The following is an 18,759-nucleotide window of genomic DNA, read 5'->3' as shown; positions in this document are numbered from 1 at the left end:
AACTTAACAAAACGTATGGCAACCCCATCGACTTGATTTTGGCAAACCAAAGTAAAGCGTCCGTCACCTAAAAACTTATGAGAAAATCACGTGTTAGCAAAAACGTGTCGTTGAGAAAGACGCGAAGAGATCTTATGAATACAATACTGCTGTCTGTGTCTTTGACGAGACTAAGACGCAAATCCCTTAAGGACGGTGCCTTCTATTACAAAGGTATTTTTGCGCAGTTTATGACTATGCGGGGAAAGCAGACCTTAGCAAGGGCTAGTGGAATAGAAAAAAAATGGGAGTAACCATTTTTGTTTTTTTTTTACGAGATAATTAAGCAACATTTATCTTAAAAGGTGCTAAAATACAAGGTAATGTACGGCATTCTTTCCATAATTGAAGCTTCATCATCACTGAAAAATGCATGGTTACTCGAGATTTCAGATTTTTTTATTTACGCCAATATTTTCAAAAGTTTGCTACAAAAAGAAATTACAATACATCACAAAAGTAACATAAAGACAACATCAAATTACAATTTTACCCCCAATTTTGTTTTTGGGTATCAAGAGCACTTTCTACTTGAATTTCTGCCTTCTCTGCATAGTTTTAAACCACGCAAAAATATCCCTGTATTAGCTATAGTAGGCACCACCCATAGGAGACCCGAGTAATGAGTTTGTGTAAAATTTGATCCCAATGCAAGCAGCTATGGAGAGACGTACAAATTGGAGAGTTTTGTTGTGATTTTGATGTTGACTTTTATGGCGATCGCGATTTCAAGAGCCGCACTTTCTCTGCAGTTTGATAGCGTAAGTGCTGCCTCTGGGAATCCCCTAAGAAGTTACACATTCTAGCTCACATCGCGTATGCGCAAGTCGCCATAAAATCGACGATAAAAAAGGGACGATGGCCAGTAGTTGGCTCTAGGGCCGAGACTGACCAAAGCACAAACAAGGTAAAGCACGTTACAATACTGAGATGAGAATCGAAAGAAGTCAATTATAATACCAACCAGGAATGCTCCATACAAAACTGTTACAATGGAACTTTATTTTAATAAATTCCACTAAAATTTACCTCGCAGTGTCTTCGTAACAGACCACTTCTTAGGACACAGATGCAAAATGCATAAACTAGCAAAGGAGCGGAAAGATATTACTTTTTGAACAGAGCCTCCGTTGCCTTTAACTGGAGAAGCTCTGTGTAAAAGGACAAACCTGAGTTGGCATGTCTCGTTTGAGGAGAGCAGTTATTTCATCCCCAGACTTGGAAATGTTGACCCTCTTTTTAAACTTAATTATCGTGAAAATTATTGTGATTCTAAATTGTCTGCGTAGTTTGAGAAACTGTTAGCGGGAAGGGAAAGTTTCAGCGGCAGGGACGCCAAAACTTTGCCTTCGCACCAGGAGCCATAACCGGGGATTATGGCTCCTGTTTCGCGCCAATAAAGGCCGGCACACACGTTGCAATATTGCGAGTAACTAAGTATGAAATATGCGCGCAACCCCGTGTGGCCATTCCAGACAATGTTGCAGGCAGCATTGGCGCTACATTGGCGCAATGATGAAGGCAATGTTGCACCGTGTGACCGCCAGCTACGATGGCCAAGAAGCTGTCGAACAGTTATTCCACATGTCCGAGAAATTTGAAATTTTAATCTCCAGCTAAGATACTATTTGGATGTGAAAGGGTTAAGACTTGTCTTCCTTCGTTTGTTATACCACGTACAAGAAAGTGTTAATGTCTTCCTCATCCCGCCTGAGATACTTGTGGTCTGTAAGCCACTCGATTTGCTCTTTGATCATCTTCTTCTGAGGAATGAACATGTTTTTAAGAATTTCAACCAGTTCTGTTTGAAGAGCGGCATTCGTGATTCTCTTTCTCATCTTCATGATCTTGACAATCGCTTCCTGAAACAAGAAAGATCAACATGGAGTAAGAGAAAGGCGATAAAAATCTACTAGGATTTGAATGTCAGTGTGTGGCACATTTATTCCATTGGACATATGCCACACATTGACATTTAAATCCTAGCAGTATGCAGGAAGTTTGTCCAATGAACCTAGTTCAAAGGCCTTAGCTCCCACGAGTCTCCTGGGGTGAGTTGAATAAAACTTAACGTCGGGCGTAACTGCTAACGCCAGACCTTCATCCCAGCATTTACGCCCGCCGTTACGTTTTATGCAACTCGTCCCTGTAGCTCAGTGGTAGAGCATCCGAACTAGTAATCGAAGGTTCGACTCCTGATAGGAGCACTCGGAATTTTCTTTTTCCGAGGTTGCCTATGTCATCACTGAATAATACATCATTCTCATGTACCTTTGGTATATACCCTCAATGAAGTTTCCGTTATAGTCTAACAGGGATGTCAGAATCAGATAAAAACTCGGAAGATGACATTGCTAAATAGCAGTAAACGTGGGGAATATATCACCACTGAAAAATCACAGATCCAAATAACACCTGATTGGTTTGATTTGGCGAAGAAAAATGCAAGGAGAGGTAACACACCAATTTCGATAATATCAAATTTCTAGCTTGGCTACGAGGCTGGTGGGAGTGAATCAAAAGAAATTAAAGGGGAAGTATTATGGGGTTTTTGGTATCTTTTGTTAAAAATGGTGAAATAAGACCTTCAATCAGCTGCCAAATTTTTCTAGAATGACGAGAGGAAAGAAATCAACTCAATTCTTGAAAGGGGCAACTCGTGATCTGTTCTAGCGCATTTTGGAAACAAAAATGCTATAACTTCTCAGGCATATTAAGGCATGGCCAAAAGCCTCATTTGCATAAAATCAGAAAACAATCATAACATTTCGTAGATTAAACAAAGAAACGTCAAACTTGGCAGTCTTATAAAACTTGATGACGGTAACTGATTCTTGCTTTAAAGTGTGGAACATTTTGGTCACGTGACCATTAAATGACGATTAATGTCTAAAATCTTTAAAGTAAAACGGGGTATATAAAACAAACTATAATCAAATCCTTTCGGGTGTCATGCTATTACACAATGAAAGTTCATTATTAATTAGCCTTGTATGGTGGTACCTGTCATTCCTATTAGAAGTTATTAAGCCATTTCTAATGTCACGTGACCTATTTCCCTTAATTGCAGGACTGCTATTTAATGTGGACACGCAAACAAGGCTAATTCATTTCTAGCCCTTGACATGTAAACGTATGACACCAAAGGAGATTTAATTCTATTTCATTTTATATACCCCATTTGGCTTAGAAGATCTTTAACAATCAATGATCATTTACAGGTCACGTGACCAAACTGCTTATCACTTTGAAGCAAAAATCAGTTAAGGTCTTCAAGTTTTATATAACTACCAAGTTTGATAGTTTTTTGTTTGATGTACGAAATGTTTTGATTGTTTTCTATTTTTTATGCAAATTAGGCTTTTGGCCATGCCTTAATATGCCTGAGTTGAAAAACATTAGCCTATCATTTTTTTGTCAACTTTCAATCCATGCCGATCTACTCTGTCTCTGGCCAGAGGCACTAATCGACAGTTTTATTGCACTGGGGTGATAATTTATAACAAACTTGACAATTATTTCTTCGTTTCTACCTGAAAGACAAACATTTTGTTTTTTTGAAATGACAGCAAATTTGCGTGATACTTCCCCTTTAATTTATTCATCTCTGAATCTCAATGTAATTTCTATTGTTTTATTCTCTAAGCCTCGCAGCCAAGAATGAATTTTAAGAAAACCTCACTTCTTTTCATATGTAGATCATGTTGTTCTTATGCTAACTAGTTAGCATTCACATATGAAAAGCAGTGAGGTTTGTATCAAAACAAGGTCACTCCCAGCCTCGCTTCCAATCCAAGACCAGGTCACTTAACACACAACTGTAAAAAGGCCTATTGGCCCATGCGACTGAACTTACTAATCAGACCAAGAAGTCGGTACGTGTAAAGTAGCCTTAAATATCCGCTTTCTACAAATATTTGTATGGTTGAACGCGAAAAACACAACAATCGTGAGGAAAATTCAACAAATACAATTAACAGTGACGTACCTGATATGATATTTCATATAGGTGGATTGCATTGCCGCCATATTGGTAGTAAAAACAAAAGAAACTTTGCTCACATAGTTTGAATAACAATGGAAGTTAACTCCCAGAGAATAAAAATCTTATTGTTCCATACCACCAACATGTTGTATAGTAACTAGTAATGAAATAAATAAATAAAATACCACCAACATGGCCGCCATGACGTAACGTGCAATCAACCTATGTTTCAGATTCAATACCTGTATTCTTAGAATCCTAAGTGCCACGATACCATCATTCTCTTCTTGTTTTGCTTTTTTCTCTTGAAAGCTGCAATCGACCGATGAGGTTCACTTTGCCGCATTTCTGCACTTTGCTGTTTTTGCTAAATAAAACAGACAACATACAGTTCAACAAACAATGCTGTGAAAATACATGCTTGGAAAGCTTGAAGGGAGACTGTGTAGGAGATGGCGTGACTTTAAAAAGAAATGCGTGACCACAGGTTTTTAACACCTTGAAAAGAGAAACCGTGACCCAGCCACTTTGAAGGAGAAAGCATGACCTAAGGGAACTGGTCGTAACAAGTTTCTTCGAAGAGGACCCACCTTGTCTGGGGTAGGGCGGTTATTGAAGACACCATCTCTCTCGCTAACGTAATAACCGGCAAAATGTCATTGGCACTGGAAAGAAACGATAAAAACGAACAACGTTTCGGAGTCTTCATGACGCCATTATCAAGTTCGAAGTAATAGAAATAAAGTCAATGTCATGACGATTCCGAAACGTTGTTCGTTTTTATCGTTTCTTTTCACTTGCCAATGTATATCTAAACCTTACTTATAAAAATTTCATTGGCTTTAAACTTTGAGTTGACAAAAAACTATTATCTTAAACTATTATCTTTAGTGATACTACTACGATTTATTGTTAAGCATTAACTTTTCCTCAACTTACATAACGGCGAATTCTTGATTGACCCAGAACAAAGAGCTGTCGCTGAAGTCCTTTGGAGACTTAGCTTCGGTTTGACATAAAAGAATCTGTCGTTTGAGCTTGGCGAAGGTAATTAGTGACTGGAAAAGACAAGTAGTTTTTCAGACGCAAAAGGATAACCTTCGTCTAAACATGCGTCAAATCAAGAGGAAAAAAATCCCAGCCTAATCGTTCAGTGAAAATCGATCCAGCTTAGGAATTCGATCTTAGTTTAATTGACATCTACTAATATAGCCCAATCGATGACAAATCGATAATCAAAAGATATTACTCTTAACTGCAATCAAGTATGAATGAATGAATGAATGTTTATTTCCCATAATTATAAGTAACATAAGAAGTACATAGTGCAATTTACATTGAAGTCGGGAGGAAGACTAAAGAAACCCTTACGGGCTTTTACAAAGTAGTCCCCCTTTGATTCAAATTACATTTTTAAGCTAAATTAATCAGGATATCAGGTTTGGTGTACAAATAACAGTAATAATAAAAGGTGCAAGTAAAATTATGTAAGTTAACGCCTATATCATAATCATTGAAAGAGAAGGAATTGCTTCATTTTCTTTTTGAAAACATGTATAGAAAGAGATCGTTTTATTTCTAGAGGAGTTTTGTTCCATGTATCAACTATCTTACTTCTTAAAGAGTATTTTCCATAGTTAGTTCGGTTAAAACACTTATGTAGATGTTTTGAACTCCTGGTATTATAATCATGGACTTGCGTGTTTTCAATGCAGAGGTCACTGAAATAGGTGGGTAACGATTTACTGATAAGACTAAAACTGAAAGATCCGATTAGTAGGTCATTAATTTGGTAAATATTTAAGAGACCCATCTTTATAAAAAGAGGAAGAGATGGTGCGGTATATGGAGAGAATGTTATGATACGTAGTGCTTTTTTTTGTAATTTGAACAATTTCATTAGCCTTGTGGGGTAATTATTTGCCCAAACGGTATTTCCGTAATGCAGGTAAGGGTAAATCAAACTATTGTATAATATTTTCAAGAGTACTTGACTGACATAGAAGCGAATCCTACATAGCATACCGGTGGCTTTTATTATCTTCTTAGTGATATAATCAATATGATTCTTCCATGTTAAGTGCTGGTCAATTATAATTCCTAAGAATTTATTTTTATCTACTCTCTGGATCTCCTTATTATCAAGCTTAAGAGTCAGTGATTTTTTAACGGTTTCTTTGCTGTTCTAAATATTATGTAATTGGATTTTTTTATGTTGAGTGTAAGTTGATTTAGTGTTAACCATTCTTGAACATTAACTAATTCCGCATTTATATTACACTCGAGTTCATTTATGTCTTTACCTGAGCAAAACAGATTAGTATCATCTGCAAATAATATAGTAGATAAATTTTTGGTAGAATTGTTTAGGTCATTAATATAAATTAGGAAAAGTAATGGTCCAAGAATAGATCCTTGTGGGACCCCACACGTAATTGCCATTTCTGTTGATCTGATTTGATTATATTTAACAATTTGTTTTCTGTTGGTAAGGTAATCTTTTATCCACGCAAGACAATTTCCGCGTATACCATAGAAAGAGAGCTTCTTTAGAAGAATATCGTGATTTACTGTGTCAAACGCCTTTGATAAATCAAGAAATATACCAACAGTGAACTGGTTATTTTCTATCCCTTGTGTTATTTTATCAACAAGTTCAATTATTGCGTAATCAGTAGTGCTTTTACTTCGAAATCCATATTGATGGTCAAATAAAATTTTATTTCTATCTACATAGTTTATTAATCTTTTGTACATCAGTTTTTCTAGTATGTTCGAAAAACAGGGGAGAACAGAGATTGGTCTGTAATTTGAAAATACATTTTTATCAGATGATTTATACACCGGTGTTACCAAAGCTACTTTCAATTCATCTGGGACTTTACCAGTTGAAAAAGTAAGATTAAAAATGTGAGACAGGGGTAGAGATATGTAAGGGGCGACATGTTTAACTACTTTGCTGTTTATGTCATCAATACCACAACTTGATTTGTTTGCCATTTTATCAATTTCTTTGTTTACTTCAGCACATGTAGTGTCATGTAAAAACATGGAGTCACAATAATTTCCCTTTAGAAATTTGTAAAATTCATCCGAACCGTCATCAAATTTCATAGCTAGATTAGGCCCAACATTTACAAAGAATTCATTAAATTTATTTGCAATCAAATTAGGATCACTGATTTCATCATTTTCATTGTTCAGAAAAGAACTGGGAAGAGAGTTATATGATTTTCTATTACCAAGTAATTCATTAATAGTATTCCACGTCGATTTTATATTATTTTGTCCTTGACTGAATTTTTTACAATAATAATTCTTTTTAGCAATTCTGATTAGATGATTCAATTTATTTCGATATAATTTATAATCATGTTCATTTTTTAATGTCGGAATCTTTAAAAATTTATTATAGAGTAATTCCTTGGTTTTTGAAGATTTTCTTAAACCTTTTGTTATCCATAAATTGTTATACCTTCGTGTACCTATACGTTTAGTTATTTTAACTGGAAAATGTTTATTATAATGGTCAGAGAATTCAGCGAGAAATCCTTTAAAAGACTCCGCCGGGTCATTCTTAGATAACGTGGTTAGCCAATCACAGGTTTTAAGACAACTAGAGAATGAATCTAGAGATTTCTTATCTATTATTCTAGTTACATAACTACCTGATTCAGAGCTCACAGTATTAATGTGCATCTCATGCTTCGTAATGGTGAAAATAGGTAGATGATCAGATATATCATTAACCATGATACCACTTAGGTGTTCAGTGTGACTTAAATTGTTAGTGAAAATGTTATCTATTAGTGTTGCAGTAGATTTAGTTATCCGTGTTGGTCTTGTAATTAGTGGTATATAACCCGATGATGAAAATTGATTAAAAAATAAATTTGAGAAATTACATTGATCATATTTTAGAATATCAATATTGAAATCACCCATGATGTAGCATGGCTTGTTTCGTTTATCCAATCTTGACAATACGATTTTGAAGTCACTTTCAAAATCATTAAATATGTTATCAGGAGGCCTATATATGACGCCAACAATTATGTTTTTAGATTTCTCATTTAAAATTTCAATAAAGAGAGACTCAATGTTACTGGCGCTGTTTTCAATAGTTAAGTCATTTCTTATTTTAATATTTAAATCATTTCTTGAGAAAATACAAATCCCTCCCCCAATTTTATTTTGCCTATTAAACTTAGTCACCGGGTGACGTCCGATCCCACCCCACAGAAGAATTGTAAACCGCCATGAGACTATGTGATAAGTGCGGTATAAAAATACATTACCACCATCTCTCTCTTGGACAACCGACAATTGAAACAGCCCATCAGGGGCGCGTTGACTGAAATTCCCAGGAAATGTCACGCCCGTCAACTAATAGGGGCTGACGCCGCTATAATCAGCGTTCTGTTTTGGTACCAAAATGGTATTTCCAGGAGAACCGATTTACTTCGCGATATTAACGGGCCCCATTTTGTGGTTCAGCAAGGAAGCACCTAGTCTGGAAATAAAGCGAGATTAAAAAAACAACTCACCACTCCATTGGACATGAGGTGATACCACTGCAACTTGCGGCCGCTGTGGTTTTTCCTGTGAAATTCCTCCACTTCAGGGATATAGTCCTCAAGCTCAAGAAAAAAACAAATACTTGCATTTCAAGCTCTGTCAACGCTGTCTGGCCACAACCTGTGTTTCAAGGGGTTACTAAATAAAACAATTGCTTGTATGGCAAGTCTTTTGAGATCGTGCTTAAGAGTTACACATCCCCCTCTCCCCACCCCCCACCCCAAAAAAGGATTCCGTCTTGTTTTAGCCACTCAACCCAACCAACCCACTTTCCGTTGTTCAGTCTTTCAAATTTTCATTATTCTAACATCTTGCAATTTCTTTCTTTAGACTCCCAACGATTTCCTAACCTTCTCACGATGTTGAAGGAAAATCCATTGGTAGTCACGTATTTTCCTATTTGATTGGAGATAGCAGAAGGTGTAGTTTTTATTTCATCAAACGTTTGAGATATTGGGAGAATAACTAGAGTAAAGTCGCAAAATTCAGCACTGTGTTTCTTATTCAGCCGCCACAAATAATTTATGTAATTAGTAATAAGGAAAGAAGATTTGTCATGTATGAAGAGCGCATAACCCTAATGAAAAAACAAACAAACGAACGATCGAACTATCGTAAGCCAAGACATTTAAATTTATCTCCTACGCAAGCGCCGGCCGGGAGGCCTGTTCGCTGGGTAAAACTTCCGGTGTTTTCAGTGAATATTTCTAACGGTATAAGGGATCTTCGTTCTATAATTAGTCAATTAAAATATATACGTTTTCCACATATCTCTCCTTTTTTTCCTCTCTTATTTTCTTCCTAATAGAAAGTAAAGTCACAAAATTCAGCACTGTGTTCCTTATTCAGCCGCCACAAATAATTTATGTACATGACAAATCTTCATTCCTTTTTACCAATTACGAAGAGTGCAAAACTCTAATGAAAAAACAAACAAACGAACAATCGAACTATCGTAAGCCAAGACATTAAAATTTATCCCCGGCCGGGAGGTCTGTTCGCTGGGTAAAAACTTCCGGTGTTTTGAATATTTCGAACGCAAAATTTAAAAAGGAAAACTTCACTTCATTACGATTGTATAAGGGATCTTCGTTTTATAATTAGTCAGTCAAAATATATACGTCTTCCACATATCTCCCTTTTTCTCTCTCTTATTTTCTTCCTGATAGAAAGTAAAGTCACAAAATTCAGCACTGTGTTTCTTATTCAGCCGCCACAAATAATTTATGTACATGACAAATCTTCTTCCCTTTTTACTAATTACGAAGAGGGCATAACTTTGATGAAAAAACAAACAAACGGACAGTCGAACTATCGTCAGCTAAGACAATGAAATTTATCCCCAGCCGGGAGGCCTGTTCGCTGGGTAAAACGTCCGGTGTTTTAGTCAATCATAATATATACGTCTTCCACATATCTCCCTTTCCCTGTCTTATTTTCTTTCTGATAGAAATTATCAAGGGAGGAAAAAAAATGGTATACGTGCTTACGTTAGTGTCTTCCCTTAAAAGTCATCCGACAATCAATAATAGATGAGAAAGCGGTTTGGTGCCATTATCTAATTCTGTCATTCCTTGATGGATGAGAATTTTCTCCATCCCATTGTGATCAATACTCACCTGCCACTTCCAATCCATATCTTTCTAGTCAGTCTCGTATTCACCAATTAGACACACAGCGAATCATTGTTTTGGGGTAAAGATCTTCTTTGTTCGAGCTTGTTGATTTGCTCTTTCTTGAGAAGAGTGGCTACAGTACTACTCAGATGCCCAGAAAGGTAAAAAAGAAATAACAATAATAAAACATGTAGTAAAAATAATTCTGATAGCCATGTAAACAAGTTCGACCGACGTTAGTAAACTTTATTAGTTTATTCGTCTTTAACAGAGGAAAGTCAAAGGAAGTTTCAAAAGAAAATTTAAATATTACCACAGAAAGAAGTTCCAGCATTAAACGATTTTCTCAGTTCGTGAACTCATTGCTTTTTATTTCTGGCCAACGATACGAGACTCATTAACGGAAACAAAATGAAAATATTTTATGCCGTATTATGGAAGTTTCGGCAACCACAACGAATGACAGGATTGCTCTCTTATGAGAAAATTACATGGTGCATCGTGTCCTTCAATAAAAGCAAGTAGAGACGAGAGTCAAACTCGTATCAAACTCGTCAAGCACAATTTTGGCCCATGCCAGTGCACATTCGTCTTCGATTTTGACCGTACTTCGCATGTTTAGAAGAGAAACGTGCCCTGTGCGACCAACACGAATCTCGTTTCTGCTTACAAAGTGTAAGTTTGTGTGTAGGCAATTTCCTCCGTTTAGCGTAAAACCCAGAGCACCCAACCAAAAATAGTTAAAATGTTCTTTCCTTAAAAAATCTCGCATCCTTTTTGCGACCTCCAAGGCGTACATTTTCACAAGTTGACGCAGCTTGCTCCGTTCGTATGCGTTAGCTGAAAATTTTAGGATATAGAATACTATTCCCCGAATTTACGAGCTGTTGTTGGCTTTTCGAAATGCTAGCGGGTCTTTTTCCGAACTTTTACCGACGTATTTGTCCTCCGAACACAAATGGGATTAGTTTTTCAGTGTTGCTAAAGTTTCAGATGACCCTTCGTTAAAGATAACGCTTGTTTTTCTTCACAATTTAATCCGAATTTCTGACTGAGACGGGCGATGTCTTTCGAACGGACATTCCACCAAAATCAACCCTTGGACGCACCCGTATAACCGACAAAGCTACATTGTTTGAGAAATCTGAAATTATGGGAGATCTAAACAGTCTGCATACACTAGCTCGGCAAAATCTACAACCTGGCGCAATTTATTGAAAATATTCTAGTTCCTTCAACTAATAACATTATAGGTTGGGCTGCCTTTCGATCGTTATTTCGGTGTGAATTAACCGTGTTTAAAAATGATTTCCGCGGTGAGCGTGCTCCATAAAAACTAAAATCTTAAACTAAGAATTGTTCTTACGTTTTTCGTCTTATGAAACACCATCACCACATTAAGTTGAGAGGGAAATCATCTTATATTAACGCAGTAGATGTTAAATGAAGGCTATTAGAGTGTAAGTTATATATAAGATAAGAGGTCTTCTTAAATATTGTCTTTAAATCATCTTCATTTGAGGCGCTTATCTTAATTAACATTGAGGCATCTTAGTTTAAGAAAGAGCAATTTTAATTACATTAATCTGAGTCGGTGGGGCCCTCATTTTAAGAAGTTTTTTTGGTCTTTGGTCTTCGTTTGGAAAAAACAAATGATCCCAAAATGAATACAGCTCCCTCAAAAATTCTCTACTCTCACAAGGCCGATTCTGACAATTCTATAAAACCATTTTAGTTCTCGGTAAAAAAAAAATATATTGCTAACTTGCTTGATGAATTGCCTTGGAAGAAATCGAAAACTTCCAACACAAAAGAGATCCAAATTTATTTCAGGAGGTCTTTCCTGATCTTCCCTGATTGATTCACTTCAAAAAATGCAGAGCTTTGATCCATCGCAAACTTCAAGTAGCGGAGAGTGGGAAATTAATCAGAATTTCGAGACAACAACTTCAATATTCAAATGAGAAGACATCTGGACATCAAATACGGTCTAAAGCCCCTGCTAAACGTTGTAACTTACACGAATTTAACAGCATGAACTAGACAGAAGAATGAAAATGGACATGAAGAAATTACTGTCGCTGTCTAAACCGAGTGTTTTTTTGGAAAAAAAAGATGAATCCAGAAATATTGCTGCGTCACTGATCAGAGGAATGAGTGTAGTGACAATTCAGACAATCTGCAATGCAAGGTTCATAATTTACGGTACTTTTAAGACCAACAAAACACTATTTAAACTGATGCCGCGGCCCAGCCATTGTTTTCCTGTGAATTTACGGTAAGCTGATTTGTACTAGTTCTCTCATTTTAGATTTGGTGTAATGAAGTACTATGGATCTACAATCTCAATACTACAATCTACAATCTCTCCAATCTCTACAATCTCTACAATACTACAATCTCTCCTTAAAAGAGCAGTCTCTTCCGAAGATCTGGAAATTCGCGGACGTATCTCCTCTACCTAAGGTGAAGCCGGTTGAAGACCTGAAGAAACATCTCAGACCTATCTCCCTTACTCCATGTCTGTCGAAGGTCGCAGAAGAGTGCGTGGTTCACGATTACGTAAAACCTGCAGTTCTAGATGTGCTCGACCCAAGCCAATATGGAGCTGTTCCCAATTCCTCAACTACTCAGGCACTGATACACATGCTTCACAACTGGTCCAAGGAAACTGATGGTAACGGCGCTACAGTTAGAACTATTCTCTTTGATTGTAAAAAAGCGTTTGACTTTATAGATCATAGAATACTTGTAGAGAAATTGTGTAGGTTAAATCTTCCCACAAGAATTATCAATTGGATCATAGATTTCCTTTCTAATCGTTTCCAAAGGATCAAACTATCCGAGGGCTGTTACTCCGAGTGGGGTTCAGTGCCCTCTGGGGTTCCTCAGGGAACAAAACTAGGCCCGTGGCTATTCCTTGTACTCATAAATGATTTAGATGTTGATAATTTAGCTAATGTATGGAAATATGTCGACGATACGACCGCATCAGAAGTCGTTGCCAAGGGCAACCGAAGTCATGCCCAGGAGATTGCGGACAAGGTTGCCGAGTGGTCTACGCAGAACAGAGTCAAACTCAATAGCGACAAGTGTAAGGAGCTCAGGATATCTTTTGCAAAAGATGAGCCCCAGTTTGCGTCTATCGTAGTAGATGGTAAAGAACTAGAGAGGGTGACTAGTGCTAAACTACTGGGTTTGACCATATCGAGCAACCTTACGTGGAACGAACATATTAGTGACGTCATAAAGAAAGCGTCAAAGCGTCTGTATTTCTTAGTGCAGTTAAAGAGATCAAGAGTTCCTCGGCAGGACATGTCCACCTTTTACACTGCTTGTATACGCTCTGTTCTTACGTACGCAGCGCCTGTCTTTTTTTACGCCCTGCCAAAGTACCTAAAAGACGAGTTGGTGCGTGTCGAAAAGCGGGCCATGTCTATAATATGCTCAGGACTACCCTACCAGGAGGCCATCGAACTAGTGAACATTGTCCCCATTGCAGATTTCATCACGGGGCTATGCACTAATGCTTTTGACACCATTATTAAGGACCCAGAACACCGTCTGAACTGGTTAATACCATTTAGTGGACCGTCACGTTACACTCTAAGGTGCAACAGGCGTTTTACCGTACCCAAATGCAAGACAGATCGTTTTAGAAATAGTTTTATTATTAGATCCTGTATTGATAATGTATATATATAGATTCTTAGTTTCCCTTTTTATCATATTTTTTATATCTTTATTTATTGTACCTAGTTTTATACGTACTTTTTATCGATTTTATTAATTGTAAATACGCAATTCAGCCTTCGGGCTGCCATGTATTGATTATTAAACTATCTATCTATCTATCTATCTGGATTGAAATTTGTTGTGCTTTCATTGCTCAATATATCAGGTTCAATAAGATTGTTCAAATCTTGAGTTAAGATAAAAATATAACTAACCACGGCACATTGGATCTAAGAAAAAACCATCTCACTCTAAGACGACATCGTCGTATAAATAAGATGAAAGTTATCTTATCATAATATGACTCGTCCTCAAATGAGATTTACACGCTGTCTTACCGCAGCACCAGAATTAAGTTGAAAATCGACTTAAAATAAGCCTTTAGTTTTTACGGAGTGTTCCTTGTTTTCTAGTTTATTAACAAATTTAGTGCAAATTGATTGCTTTCATGACGTTTTTTTTTTTTCCCTCACTCAGACTAATAATAAGAGGCTACGAAATGATGGGCTCGCTGTTAGTCTGTGCCGTTAGTTTATAGACTAGCCTCTTACTGCTTTAGGGACGGTAAACAATAAACCATGCCAGTGACATAGATCGTCGCATTTAACTACATCTTTCCTTTTTTTTTTTTTTTTTTTTGGTTTTTGTTTTGGCAATTCTTTAATATTATCAATAAGCCTAGTGGTGAAGTGATAAATTTCGTCGACAACATATTTATCTTCAGTAATCTTCGAGTTGAAAAAGTGCTAGCATACCTAAGTTTTAGTTCATTTCTCTTCCATATGAAAACCAAACTTGACGGGACGTTTACATGGCAAATAAACTAAAAAATAATAATAATAAATTCTGTAGGGACGGAAAAGATACTTCCGACCATTCTTTCTGTAGGAACTCAAAGAGTTTTCCATAGCTGAAATGATGAATATAGCATTTATCTTTATCGGTTTCTTGTTGGTGCTTTTAAATTTTAATCCATTTCATTTATATATTTCTTATTTATTATTTTTTTTTATTTCAGTATGGCAGGTTGTTACTTCTCCATTTATTATTTCCTATTCCTCTGTTCTCTTTGGAGAGCTTGGCAACGCTACAACACTAATGCCCAGCAAGGTGAGAAAACGAGTTTTAATTTATTGATTATTCCAAACCAAAAGGCGTCATTGGCTGTTTTTATGTTAGAGGCGTTGACATGGTCTAAGACGTCAGACCTACAGACACTCGTTTCTCGAACGTTCCGTTAACTTACATGGCCGTTAAACTATCAGTGCATACACAATGTTCTTAGAATCTTTACTGATTATAGAAGCTAAGTATTATTTTCTACATATTATCTTATTAATTGTAAACACATTGTATTTCATTTTATATGCTATTATGTGTAATTTAAATAAACCATATTTATTATTATTATTATTATTATTATTATTATTATTATTATTATTATTATTATCTTTTGATGCAATTTAATGGGAAAAGTTCCGCTAAGCTATCAGTCTTTGGACATGCAAAAAGTCAAATGGATTTTCAAGCGAGATTTTTTTGTTTAGGTAGAGTGGAAAATTCGAGTAAATTCGAGATTTCGACTGTGACCAAGTCTGAATGTTTTATTCTGGCACTTAAACTTTCGATCCCCAATATCACCCTTTTATTTAGATAAAATCTTAAATCATAAGGATTTTCTTTTGTCTTACATACTGCTCTTCACCAAATGATGAGGGTAAAAGCGAATGAGTTTGCGGAATGGCATGTGGCATAAAGTGTGGCATGGCATAATTATGTGAAGTTCGAGATATGCGGAATGACCTAAATAACTAAATTAATTAAGGAGCGCGTTCTGTTTCGCGCCAATTCCATAACAGCTGCGGTTTTTTCAATGTTGCGTACTCTAGACGAATATTAAACAACTAAACAACAGATCGAGGATTAGAAAATAAAGGCCTAGGGTAGAAAATGTCTCATCTCTGATTAGCAAAAAAGTGAGAGTGAAGAAATCAATGAATACTTTTCAAAGTTTCAGCATTCAAGGAACTATGAGTAAATCCGTAGAAATAAAATTTCATGCTCGCTTTCTCCCTGCGACTTCGATTGACAAAAATATTACTATGACTATGAATGTATGAAACACATGTCTGAACTGAGGGTGAAAGATTAAATAGAAGAAAGACCCTCGCAGTTATTTACGCAACTTTTAACTGAGCACGGCTGCGAAGAGAAAGCCTGAAAAACCTCAACGATACCTGCTGTAGGAAGTGTAATGGCTTTTAATAGCTACGTGCATTGTAATAAATATGAATTCGAGCTGTCGTAAAATATAACGACAGATTTTCGTGTTTCGTAATTAAAGTTGTGCTCATCATTTGTTTGGACCCTGACCCTAATCACTGACGCGAACATCACACCACATAACGAGAAAGGCCAATCACAAAGCCCATAAGTTAGAAATTCCTTCCATCTTTCTCTTTTTCTCTCTTTGTCAGAATGTTTTATTCATCCTTGATTTTTTTTGACGATGTTTATGACTAAGAAGTTTATTTTATTTTTTTTTCCGTAGGGAGCTGTCGAACTATCAAACTTCTGCCACCAAAGCATGGCTGTTTCCTGGAAGGTCACGTAATTTTTAATCTTACCATTGAAACCAATCTCATCAGATCATGTGAACATCGTTGCATTATGGAGAACGAATGCGTTTCAGTCAACATTGGACCACCAATTGACAACAAAATGATTTGTGAGTTGAGTAATTCGGATCACTTTCAGCATCCGGAAGACGTAATAGAAAGGCCTGGCTGGACATATGTAGCCACTGAGGTATGAATTGTAGATCTGAAAAAATAAATAAGCGTTTGAAAATAACGTGCTTTTTTAACATCAAAACGTGAACTTAAGAAAAGTGTGATGGTTGAAACTGAACTATGGATTATATTTTTGTCATTTTGATTGGATAATTGCAGCAACTCATAATCCCACTCCAAGGAAAAAAAACCTTCCCGGGACCAAACATGGTTAACAAACGGGTTAGATAAGAAGTGAACTTTGCTCCAAAGCAAGGCGAATCAACTTGCAGGAAAAATCACTGATTTAGCGGACTTAAGTAGGAAATAAGTGTCGATACTAAAGGCGTTTTCCATTTGTCAGAACTGTCTTACCAGTTCATTTGTTTTGTAAACGGAACGCTCCAATTTGAACGACAGTTTATGTGCCACACCAATTGGCTCAAAATGACACACTACTCTCAGAATTTGCCATTTTGAATAATTCAAGAAATCATCCCTTCAAACAATGATAGACTCCATTTATGGATCGTATGAACCAGTCTGGTTGGCCAGTTCTGACAAATGGAATGGACCGTAGTACTGACATTCAAATCAGAATGAATACTTAATTGTTGAGCGGTGAATTGTTTAAAAACGGCCAAGGGCCTGCTACAGCGCCGTGTTGAGAAATAGGGCATTAGCTTATACTCCTCACCTCCAGTTAAGGATTTTTTTAAGTTGTCTTATTAAAGAGCTTTTTCTTTACTGAAATACTAAAAGATCCAAAATACTACACAAAACAAGCAACATAAAATTGCAGGGACATCGTACTGCTTTTGTTGTATCGAAATTATATATTGAAATTATTCAGCTTTGCCTCGAGCAGCTGAAGCATATCGCAAATTTTGGGGCCTTTCTTGGTTAGTCATGTAATTGACAGTTGTTTGCTTTCACGTTTTATTTTTTTCCTGTATTTATATTTCTGTAGGTTTTAACAAAATAATTATTTTAGGCGGACTTGCTTTAATCAAGTATTTATAACCAGCTGAGTACTATGTGCCTCGTTCGTCGGTTTAAATTTTATATCGTGACCTAGCTTAAGAGGATAGAGAAGGTGTATTACAATTTTTTTTTCTTTTTTTTTTCCCATCAGAATTTTTGCTCGATCGTCAAACCTTGCATCAACAACGCCAAATGCCTGTCTGGTTACACTAACAAAAAGTACCTCTGTGTATGTGCATCCGGATTTACAGGAGAAAATTGTGAAAAAGGTAAATACTATAAGTTTATTCAGCTCATTTACTCAGCTATAATTTACCTTTCAATTTATACTTAGCCTGTTTAATTTCATCCTTGCCTTATCAGTGTACTTATCCAATATAATTCTCCCATTCTCTAGATATCGATGAATGCAACAGCGGCATCCACGACTGCAACGGAAATGCAACCTGTATAAACACTGCTGGACACTTTAACTGTACTTGTAACGCGGGTTACAGTGGGGATGGTCACATATGTTCAGGTATAATTTTTTGTCTTGTTTTCCAAGATGTACGTTTGTGTTTAGGTCATTTTCCTGTTCACCTCATAAGCCATTTCAGTTTCATTCTTGACTGATCATGTTACGTCTCCTTCATTATCGAATCCATCCTAGTAAAAGAGAAACCAAACGGGAAACTTCGTATATGCATTGATCCAATTCAAACCATTAACAAGTACACATTGCCGACGATTGAAGAAAAGCTTCCACAACTGACGAAAGCCAAAGTATTCACCATTCTTGACGTATCTGAAGCTTTTCAAACCATCGTCATGGATGAAGAGTAATCTCTATTTACTACGTGCACGCATGTACCCAGATAATGTGCATTTATTGCTTGCTTTATCAACATGGTACCGAACAATAAACACATGTTTGTTCTTTATCGAAGACGAATCGCTTTAAAACAACATTCTGGATTTCGGACAAATAAGACTTCTATAAAAGAATTAAACTGATTACTAAACCAGAATTCAAGATCCAAGACAGACTCCTATCCACACATTGTACGCT

The 18,759-nt window shown here is 36.5% G+C and overlaps 2 protein-coding genes and 1 pseudogene across 3 annotated transcripts in view; 2 read left to right on the top strand and 1 right to left on the bottom strand.

Moving 5' to 3' along the window:
• Positions 1–18,759, top strand: part of LOC146464134 (uncharacterized) — a 57,922-nt pseudogene that overhangs the window by 34,755 nt on the left and 4,408 nt on the right. The window lies entirely within an intron of this gene.
• LOC146464136 (cullin-5-like) lies at positions 1,012–10,333 on the bottom strand. The gene is made up of 5 exons (XM_085130074.1): positions 10,222–10,333; positions 8,572–8,664; positions 4,964–5,082; positions 4,267–4,391; positions 1,012–1,901 (listed from the first exon to the last, which is right to left on the bottom strand). The coding sequence occupies exons 1-4, from the start codon at positions 10,237–10,239 to the stop codon at positions 4,301–4,303; spliced, it is 321 nt and encodes a 106-aa protein (XP_084986200.1). The 5' UTR covers positions 10,240–10,333; the 3' UTR covers positions 1,012–1,901; positions 4,267–4,300.
• LOC146464135 (uncharacterized) lies at positions 10,258–18,323 on the top strand. Its single transcript, XM_085130071.1, has 5 exons — positions 10,258–10,379; positions 14,972–15,063; positions 16,505–16,761; positions 17,860–17,977; positions 18,106–18,323. The coding sequence occupies exons 2-5, from the start codon at positions 14,973–14,975 to the stop codon at positions 18,321–18,323; spliced, it is 684 nt and encodes a 227-aa protein (XP_084986197.1). The 5' UTR covers positions 10,258–10,379; position 14,972.

The sequence above is a fragment of the Pavona decussata genome, unplaced genomic scaffold (genome assembly GCF_977016875.1).
Source record: "Pavona decussata unplaced genomic scaffold, jaPavDecu1.1 SCAFFOLD_168, whole genome shotgun sequence".
Classification (NCBI taxonomy): Eukaryota; Metazoa; Cnidaria; class Anthozoa; order Scleractinia; family Agariciidae; genus Pavona; species Pavona decussata.
This window is presented reverse-complemented; position numbering and strand designations above follow the sequence as displayed.

What these genes read in the sequence shown, in the direction of transcription:
- LOC146464136 (XM_085130074.1), bottom strand. An exon ending in ACCTCATGTCCAATGGAGTG is followed by an intron (nt 5,083 to 8,571) that starts GTGAGTTGTTTT and finishes TGTCTTTTCCAG; the next exon opens with TCACTAATTACCTTCGCCAA. An exon ending in AATCAAGAATTCGCCGTTAT is followed by an intron (nt 4,392 to 4,963) that starts GTAAGTTGAGGA and finishes TGTTTTATTTAG; the next exon opens with CAAAAACAGCAAAGTGCAGA.
- LOC146464135 (XM_085130071.1), top strand. Translation starts at nt 14,973, where the DNA reads ATGGCAGGTTGTTACTTCTCCATTTATTATTTCCTATTCCTCTGTTCT. An exon ending in CAACACTAATGCCCAGCAAG is followed by an intron (nt 15,064 to 16,504) that starts GTGAGAAAACGA and finishes TTTTTTCCGTAG; the next exon opens with GGAGCTGTCGAACTATCAAA. An exon ending in GGACATATGTAGCCACTGAG is followed by an intron (nt 16,762 to 17,859) that starts GTATGAATTGTA and finishes TTTTCCCATCAG; the next exon opens with AATTTTTGCTCGATCGTCAA.